The sequence below is a fragment of the Labrus mixtus genome, chromosome 3 (assembly GCF_963584025.1).
Source record: "Labrus mixtus chromosome 3, fLabMix1.1, whole genome shotgun sequence".
Classification (NCBI taxonomy): Eukaryota; Metazoa; Chordata; class Actinopteri; order Labriformes; family Labridae; genus Labrus; species Labrus mixtus.
This window is the reverse complement of record NC_083614.1, coordinates 14,742,948-14,752,609: the sequence shown is the minus strand read 5'-3', so window position 1 is coordinate 14,752,609 and position 9,662 is coordinate 14,742,948. Positions and strand designations below refer to the sequence as shown.

The 9,662-nt window shown below is 42.3% G+C and overlaps 1 protein-coding gene across 2 annotated transcripts in view; it reads left to right on the top strand.

The window, feature by feature from the left end:
- Positions 1-558: 558 nt before the first annotated feature.
- tle2a (TLE family member 2, transcriptional corepressor a) overlaps positions 559-9,662 on the top strand; it is a 40,085-nt gene continuing 30,981 nt past the window's right edge. For both annotated transcript variants that reach the window (XM_061033071.1, XM_061033064.1), the window contains exon 1: positions 559-1,152. In XM_061033071.1, the coding sequence (XP_060889054.1) occupies positions 1,129-1,152 (24 nt within the window). In that variant the 5' untranslated portion in view covers positions 559-1,128. The remainder of the gene's footprint in view (positions 1,153-9,662) is intronic.

Sequence of the window (9,662 nt, the reverse complement as noted above, 5' to 3'; positions counted from 1 at the left end):
CCCCCCAATCACAGCCTGTACCAAGGAAAGGGTTAACCTCGCAGAGCGATTGTAGCGGGCTTGATTGACGTGCGAAGCGTTGTGCTACCTGTGCCGTCCAATCAGCAAACGGTCAGTACACCCCCACGTGGGTGTCCTCGGCTCCCATTGGCTCATTTTACCAGTGTTTACTGTGCCGAGGCTGAGCCCCACGTGGAGATCTCATTCAATCACTGAACACATCCTCTGAATCCCTTGTTTCTCAAGAAAATTCTGCACTTTTTTATAAAATTAAAATGTGTTAATTGTGAGGATCATTTTTCTTTTACATGACTTCATGAGGACGAAGCTAATTACGATTAGAAAATAACATATTCTTTGCAAATATCATCAGGCTTTTTGAAGAACAGCATTGTCTTTTTAGCCCAGTATTTAAACTTTCAAAGGCAAATTGGATTTTTTTTTTCTCCAGACAAAAATGAACATTTGGTTATTAATTTGGGCAAAACAAAGTGTGGGGGGGGGAGAAGTAGGTAAAACCTTCTATTTAGCTCTACCCCCTCCTTGAAGAAAGCTCCTCATATGTTATGTCCCATTGAGATTTAGAGAAGGGGGAGTGAGAGAAGAGAGGGACTGGGAGTGTTGTGTGAAAAGAGTGCAGGCCAACGAGCGAGACAAAAGAGGCTGTGGCTGCATTGAATGTGCCGGCGGTGTGTCCGTCTCTGAAGCCACAAGCTAACCACATTTTCCCCCCATCTCATTGGCCTTTATGCTACACAAGGCGAGGAAAATCGGAGAGGGAAACCATTTGCGATATTATAATCGCAGGAATCGCGAAGTTGAGGACTTGGAAAGAAAGCTCCCTCCTCGGACCGGGTGTTTCTCCTCTCCTCTTCCCCGTCCTTACTACACGTCGAGCGCGGTGCGGTTTGGGGCTGGAGATATCACCCAGAACAAAGGAGTCTTGAAGCAAGGAATGAGCTATCCGAGACTCGCTTTGCCATTACCTTTGAAAGCGGGCCAAATGCCTCTCTGAGACCAACAATAGTACATTGGCTGCTCGTATTTTTCGACGAAGCTTTCCGGCCCAAAGGGGAGAAAGAAGAAGGACAAAAAACGTACACGGAGACACACAAGTCGGCGGCTACAATGTTTCCTCAAAACCGACCACCGGTAAGTAGGCTACGTTGCTATGTAACCGTATGCACGCAAGGTAAATGTCTTGTAGGCTATTTCAAACTTTAATTTAAACGTGTCTACAATAAAAGCTGGATGGATTTTAAAGCGTATTAAATGTGTACAACAAAGTAGAAAACCGATGGTGGGGTTTGCCATCCTTGCATATTGCATTTCCGGGGAGTCTGTTGTGGAGAAAACGTGATTAAAAAATAAGCTTATTCTGTATTAACGCCCCGTGTAATGTATGAAGGTCAGGCATGTTGCTGTCATTATTAGTTTAATGAAGCAAACCCCCGTGCTTTAACAGCGTTCAACTCTGCTGAGTATCTTTGTGTGTGAATCTCGTGTCCTTGGTGGCCAACACCAGTTCAGAAACATGGAGTTTCCTTCTATTTCCATACCGTTGTGGAGTTGACCCAGATGATGAAGTGTGTGTTTGTCCCTTACTCACATAAGGGAGAGGGAGAAAGAGGGGGGTGAGTCAACTTGGCTTGTTGACACCTTTACTCAATGGACTGCCCTTCTCAAGTGCCACTTGTGTAGAGAAAAAAAATCTGCTTTTGTTTTTAAGTTCTCTTGAATCATCATGAACCAATCCCATGATTTACTGATTTGATTTATTGAAGCAAGGAGCTGTGCCTCTTTTAAGATCCAACCACAACCAGAAGTCCATTACTTAACACTTCTAATGTGTCTGGAATAAGAGAAGAAGTCAATATTCAATTTTTTTTAGGTGCAACGGGTTTTGAGCAATTTTCAAGCTGCATGGCTGTAATTTGTTTTAGTCGGGTTAGGTGGAGAGCTTTTGAGCTGACTGAAATACATAAACACTGGTCCTCCAGCTGTGTGAAGTATCAATTAAGACCTGCTCATTTGTCTAACCCTCATCTACATCCCTTAGCCATGCCACCCTGCACCCCACCCCTGACTGTGTTTTCACATTCATGTCCAACGCATTGAAACACAGATTAACTACACTGACGTATGAGTTCATGCAAATGTGTGGACACCAATCTAAATTAATTCCCCCAACTCATTCATGCAAGAAATGACCCAAAAAGATGTTGTTTTAATTTGTTTGCATTGTGACGTTATTATCTTCCATTAAACCAATAATGTGAGATCCCCTATAACCAAACATACAGCACACACACACAAGCATCATACATATTCACATCAGCAGCTTTGTGTGTAGTGGAGCTGACTGCAGGAAGGCAGGGCAGGAGGGAGACTGTGGCTCTGTGGTTTGCACTGTAAACCCAATCCCTCTCATCCAGCCTCTCCTAGCTGTGTTCCTGTGAGAGCTCCAAACCACATCTTAATGTATGGGCAGGCGTCCCGGGGCGAGAGGAGCAGACTGTGGCAGGCCTGGGTGGAATGTTTAGGCCATGCGCTCCCTGTTTCGTTTCAACCCTCCACAGATCTCAACAAGACCCTGTGAGACACCCGTCCTGGGAAAGTCTCTGGCCCTCACTGGCTCTTGTTTGCACCTCGCAGTGAAGGACCACTCCACCCGGCAAACTGTTTAATCTCTGAAACGCTGGGCTGGTAGTAACCTGTCATCACTGGCTACTTGACTGCTGTGAAGGATGTGACCCATATATTACATAAACCTGTGGCCCACATTGTAATGAAAATGTAGCTTGTTTCAATCAAATGAAAATTACAAATTCTTCAACTACAAACGCATTTTCATTATTCTTGTAACCAAGCAACTTTGTTCCCTTCTGTTAGGTAGTATATCCTTTCACAGCTTTTTGCATCTTTATCGCTTCTTGTGACAGATTTTCATGATTGTTCATGTAATAAAATCGGAATTAGAATCAGGTTTATTGCCAGGTATGTTTCAATATACAAGGAATTTGATTTGATGCATTGGTGCAAAAAAACGTTAACACAGAATAAGCGTAAAATAACAAGAGGCTGTAAAACAGCAGGACTCCTGCCGTCAAGGGATAAATATAAACTTTGTTATCATTTTGACCTTGGGTGACAAGATTTACCTTTTAGAATACACATATTCATAAGGAACATCATCTATGTATGATTAAAAACAAACAAAATATCATTTTTGCCTCTTGCAATTTGCACCACAGATGTAATGAGACCCTTGTGTCCACATTGCATGAACATTACATAGAGATGTTCTTAAAAATGCTTCGTGCCCATATTTGTGCACAGATGATTTTGCGATCTTGCCAACCACAGTAGACCAGCTGAGAAGTGAACAGGACATGGCAGGTCTAGCTGTCTTAGTTCATATCGGGCCATAGCTGCAGACACATAACATATAACAGAAATGGGAAAGAAGAAAACATATATCAAATTGTATTAAACTCAAAATTACATCCTGTCATGACACTTATAATGTTATTGCCTGACCCATTTAAACAAAAAAGACATACATTTCATAATGTAATATATTTCTCTCACCGGTTGGCCAGATATTGAGAAGTTTACACAATTATCAATCAGTGATTGAAGACACCAGAGAATAAGAAGCTCAGAATTCACATCAAGATATCAATAAGTTATTCCCACCATTTAAACCTGAACTATGCCCTGTGCTGGGGGAAGGGTTTTCTGGGTGGGTAAACTTGACCAAGGTAATTGAAAAAGGTGATAGGTAAAAAATATGTGAAATGTAAAACGGATCTCTTAAATGTCATCATGATTCTCGTATAGTCAATCAGTTATGTTCTACCTGGGCTGTATCCTGGCTTAAAGCTATGAGGAAGAATTTGTCAAAGTCACTAACTCAAACATGATATTTTTTACTGTCTGGAAAAAACACTTAAACTATGTTTAAAAAATGGATGAAAAAAAAAGAATACAGTATCACAAATCAAAGTATTACATTACTAATGTGTATAAATATTTCTATAAACCCCTTCTTGTGATTTTTATCTTCACACCATAAAGGCCCTGATTACTATCAATGTACACATCATTGAATGTCACCAATCATATCCATTATTCTATTCTGAACACTAAGTTGTATGCAGAATGCTACTCGATATACCATGCTTTCTTAAAATCCATAATTGGTTGCCATCAATCTGATTTTAAGGCAAAGTGAATTTGGATTTAACGCAGTTTACAGTTGAGCTTCTTAATCTCTACTGTGACCTGGTTGGATTTAAGGATTTCAGGGGCTGTAGGACATAATCTAGAATTCTAATAAATCATTGAAAGTGGGCAAACGTGTGTTAAATACTGCTAAGTGTGACCTTGGTCTGAGTCTCATTCCCTGTATCTAGTTGCTCCTCATGTTGTAGGGAGAGTATTCTGAACAAGTGACTGAGATCCTTCTCCTCTCATCCTCAGAGCTAGCATAAAGCAAGCCTCCTCTTCCCCAGTCCTAGCATGCTTTTAGCTCTTTATCACCACTGTTGTCCAGTGGTGAAAGTGGCTATCGATCAGGAGCTTGCCAGCATTTCCCAGCCACCGATTAGATGGAGCGAGACAAAGAAAAGGCAGAAGAAAATGAAGGAAAGGAGGCTGAGGGGATCGCAGGTTTACACAAGCAGCTGTTGTGGAGCTATGTCTCGGTGGAAAGAACAAACGAGCGGAGGGGGTTACCTAATAAAAGAAGGCACCTCCAGCAATTAAGCCAGCTGACAGGCAAACTGTGGCGCTTTGCTAATGTGGGCTGACAGCAGGGAAATTTGAATAACGAGGCTTGCGGGAGGAAGGAGAGAAGAATGAGGAGGTGGAGGGGGTTGGGGGAGAAAACTGAGGAAGAAAGATGTGTGGTGCTAATGAAACAGGTGCCTAGCAGCTCCTCCCGTCTAAGTGCAGGAATCATTGTGAGATTACCAGCATGTTTCTCCAGCGCAGAGCTGGGCAGATAGCCACTTGATGTTCAGTGAGGGGGGGTTGAACCCGTGTCTTTTCTTTCCCACCACAATCTGCTTTAACAATGAAAATCACCACTGATTGTTGACAGTACTGTTTGAATAATTTGACATAAGGAGCTTTGACTTCAAATGTTTGTGAGGCAGGATGGCGTATTGACATGTTTCACGGTCCTCAGAGATGGTGAGGTGTGTTTTAGGCATGTGTGGGTGGATACACAAAGATACACAGAGGAATTCTATTCTGGGTTAGACCTACTGTCACCGCGTCCTTGGTGGTACTCAGATGAGAGAGGGAAAGAGAGGGAGCTCGGTGGGTGTTTACGCTGATGATCGACTATGTGGGTAAGCAGTATAATTAGTGGCCTGACTAATGGGCTGAGCTGTATGAAGGGAGGCAGCAGCACAGCATCTTCCCAGCTCAAGGAGACAGTTAGAGTCACGATCAAACAAATAGAAAAATGAATTATAGATTTTCAGAAATTGTTATATTAGCCATGGTAGTGATACAGTTGGAGAGATGGTGATGAGTTAGTCAAAATACTGTTTACTAAAATATCTCCACTGTTAGCTGCTTTAAGATTACACTTTTTTTATAGACATTTATGTGGCCGGATGATGAATCCTTATGACTTTGGTGATACCTTGAATATTCCAATGTGCCTCCAGCAGGCATACATTTGGATTTAAACTGCAAAATAATTCAACAGCTACTACAGCAATTGGCACATAAATTGTTCATACTTGCATGGTTCCAAGAAGATGAAACCTACAGACTTTTGTGATTGCAGACATGTTCTACTGCCACTATTAAGTCCTCTTCACTTATGCACACAACTCCTGAAAACTTCCTAAAAGTGAATTGCGTGTGTGAACTAAGGCTGGGTTTTTCCCACAACCCCATGATACGTATCACGACGTGTCATGTGACTGTCATTCAACTGGTGGACCTTCGTTCACAAAATGAAACTGCTTAAATATGTTTTCTGTTGACCAGTCTGTTTTTCTGCAGTATTTTGTTTTAACTGTTTGTTTTTAGAACTACACTGATATGCTTAGGTGTAAAAGCTTAAATTGTCATCATAGCATCAGACTCTTTCCCCCCTCCATTCAACAGGGACAGCCTCCAACTATGAGGGTGTGTGAATAAGCAACTCAGCAAGATTTCAGGGACAGTCTACATGAATTTTTCCAGATATTTTTAGTAATGATTAGCGACAGCTGTACTATATGTCTGTTCTGTATGCTGACAAATAACTCACAAGATTATTGTCCTTGTAAGCATGTTAAGGCCTATTCAGATTACTTGTTCAAGGTGCTGAATGTGTGGCCCTGTGACACCCGTTCTCCACTATGAATGTCGTGGAGGTGTGATGGAGTGATCCCACCTCTGTGCCACCATCATAGTCACAAAGGTGTTACAGGGGCGAGAGGGGATCAGCTGAGCCAGCAGGTGAGAACAGCACTGTGTGTGTGTGTTGCTGTCTGTCTGTGTGTGTGTGTGTATGTGGAGCTCCCACTGTTTCTCTGCTTCTGCACCGCCGTAACGCAATGTGAATTCCGAGGCTGGCACGACAATATTATGCTGTTGCGTAATCACTGAATTTACAGAGCAGAATGACAGTGTAGCTTTGTTACATCACTGTTGTGGAATCGCACTTTGAAAAGGGCTTCACAATGCAAAAGTTAGCATTTAGCTCAAACTCCACTCTATTAGATCCCCTATCATGGCTATAGATTGGCATTTTTTGAAAGGCGAATGTTTTAAAGACTATAACCCTGTTTCCTGCTGGATTCTTTGGTGAAGCTGGGCACAATCAGTGTTTCAGTATTGGTAATGAAAAACAATACAGCAGTACAAAACAACACAACTTCTCATAACAGAGTAGTGGAACAGTTTTCATCTGCCTTCTCAAACACTCTTATGTATTTCTATGAAAATCAAGGCAGGTAGCCTTAATTAACTATCTCAGAAGCAACAGTCTTTCAGGTTACTTCAATGGTAATCTGTCCAAGGCCATATTAAATGCTCAGAGCAACTGCCCTTGCCATCAAGCATGAGCCAAGTAAGGATACAAGTAGGTCCTTGAAGGGAAGAGGCAGGTACATTCAACATGACTGATTATATGAGCCCAAACCATGACCTTCTACTAATCTCACCAACTTCAACTATTTCACTACAAGCAGGAAATGAGAAACGTTTGAAAATAAAACTTGAAGGGATTTTAATTTTTGATACTACCCAAACATACGTAAAGTGTTTGAGGTCATCCAGGAGAAATCTATTCCCCTCCTCATCCCCAAGGCTGGACCAAAATGACACAGAGGAGTGTTTCTTTTAAGTGAATGTCATATTCTTATGGTCACACAACCTTGTATAACTCTGATGGCCCATTTCAGATCCATTAGCAGATTATGTATCATTGTGGGTCAGTGTGGCCTGTGAGGATTGAGACACATCTTGTGGATTTCCATATATATTGACGCACAGCCACAGTCATGTGCAAACACAATAAAGAGCATGTGTGCTTGTAAATATTTGTGGGAAACTGCCTGCACACATCCCTTTTGCGTTTGTAGTGGACTCATGTGGCTATGTACTCTCATCTGTGGGTTTGGGTTTGGAGCGAGGATGTGAGGTCATAGTGGTTTGTAGCTTGCGGTGTAATTAGAGGTAACTTAAATGAAAACCGGAATGAATTCATTCAGGGAATGCCACAATGTTAATGGTCCCTTCACACCAAAGTTTAATGTTTGCCAGGAACACTGTTGTTCTGCACAAACTTTCATTGTGCATCCATTAGTGCATTTGTGGTCATGACTTTGCATTCATATATTTTGTTGCATTTGACCTCGGCTCTAATGCATGTGTGGGGACTGGCCTGTTATGTAGCTGCCCTTGTAGCCCAGTTGTGTGGCTGGTGTTCAGCCCTTTTCCACCAATAAGTGTGTTTGGAACAATGGCCTAATTGGATTGTTTCCTATCCTATCCCATCCCATCCCACTAAAGGGATGTGCGGTCTGATTAAAATATATTTCTGTTCCCAAAGATAACCTGTTCACGCCCCTGCTCTCATCCAATCATCACCAGGTCCTCATTTAATCATTGCAATTGACTTAGACCTTCCAGGGCAGGATTAGTGAAGAGCAACACAAGTGCAAACTTGTGTGTGCACACCTATGCATCTGATTTGACGGGGTCACTTCAGGGCTTTCCTCATTGAGCTTTTGTAATAGGTTGCTTTAAATGTCTAACTTTAGCCTATAGCTTTCACAGCTGGTTGTCTGGAACAAAACACATCACAGCCTAACCTCAGCAAGCTGCTTGGGGCCTCCCCACCGATTTATTCAAATGGTTGAGTAATCAGATGATCTCCAATCATATCAGATAAAGGCTTTTCCTCTTAATGTAGTCCAACCTTATGCAATCCTTTCTCAGTATTATAGAACCTGACTTCACGGCTGTTTGTAAGTCCCAGCCTATAATTGTGTGACAGTGATTTTCAGCCTATGTAAGTTATATTCAAGGGCAGACAGCATGCCTCTTGTTAGCTTTCGAGCCAGGACACGACTGTGCGGGAGGGAATAACTGTGTGTAGTAGGATTATGTGGGTAAGTCTCCAAGCCTAGATCTATTCCCAGAGGTCACCAGGCCAGCTCCATGACCTGACTTCTCGCTTTAAAGTCTGCTCAGCTGTTTGCCAGATCAGAACTTTTGGACAGACACATACAGCGGTTTAAAGGAGGAGACAGGTTATGTGTGCTGGGATAGGATCTCTGCTCTGCCTGTGATTCGGAGACAGCATCAGTCTCATGGGTCCAGTATAGTCTGGTGTGAATCAACTATCCAAACCAGCAGACTGAAGTTGTGCGTAAGGGTCTGATGACTGAGCCAGCAGACAGACAGTGGTTTCCTTTACCTTAAAAAAAAAAAAAAAAAAGAGATTCATTTTTTTCTCTTGAACATGAGTAAATACACCAACTCTTTGGCCTCATTCCTGCATCCATTTCTGAGAAAGATGCTCCTTCTCCTCCCACCTGTCCTCTGGAGACATGACTGTATCAGTTAACACAAAAAAAGTGTGAAAGAGGGGAAGAGGGAGGGGCAGGATGATAAAAACAAGATAGAATAAAGATAGTCCTTGCTTTATTTCTACTTTCATCCTCCTCTAAAATGGCCTTGGTGCTTGTTATTTGCCTGAGAAGAGTAATTGCTCCGTGTGTGTCCTGTGGAGGAGGAGGAGGGGAGACTGTGTGTATGTGTGTGTGTGTGTTTAATCATGGGATTTTGTGTAAGAAAAGGGGCCGGTGTATGTACAAAATGTGTGTGTATGTCTGTGAGAGTCTGCATGTGTGTGTTATAGTTGGATTTTGTGTAAGGAAAAGGGGTGTGTGTGGTTGTCTGGGCTCTAGGAGGAGATCTGGCCGACAGATTGAGAGCAGCTTGTTAGAAAGAGGAACAATGAGGCCACAGCCCCTCTCCTATCTTCTTTTTTTTCTTCTTTTCCCTCCCTCCCTCTCTTCTCTTCTCCTCTCCCTTGTTCCCTTTCTTTCTTTCCACCTCTTCTTCTCCATTTTCCATCTCCTTTTAAATGTATGTTCTCATGTCCTCTCCCTTGTTATTTTTCAACTTCCTCACTCGGTAGA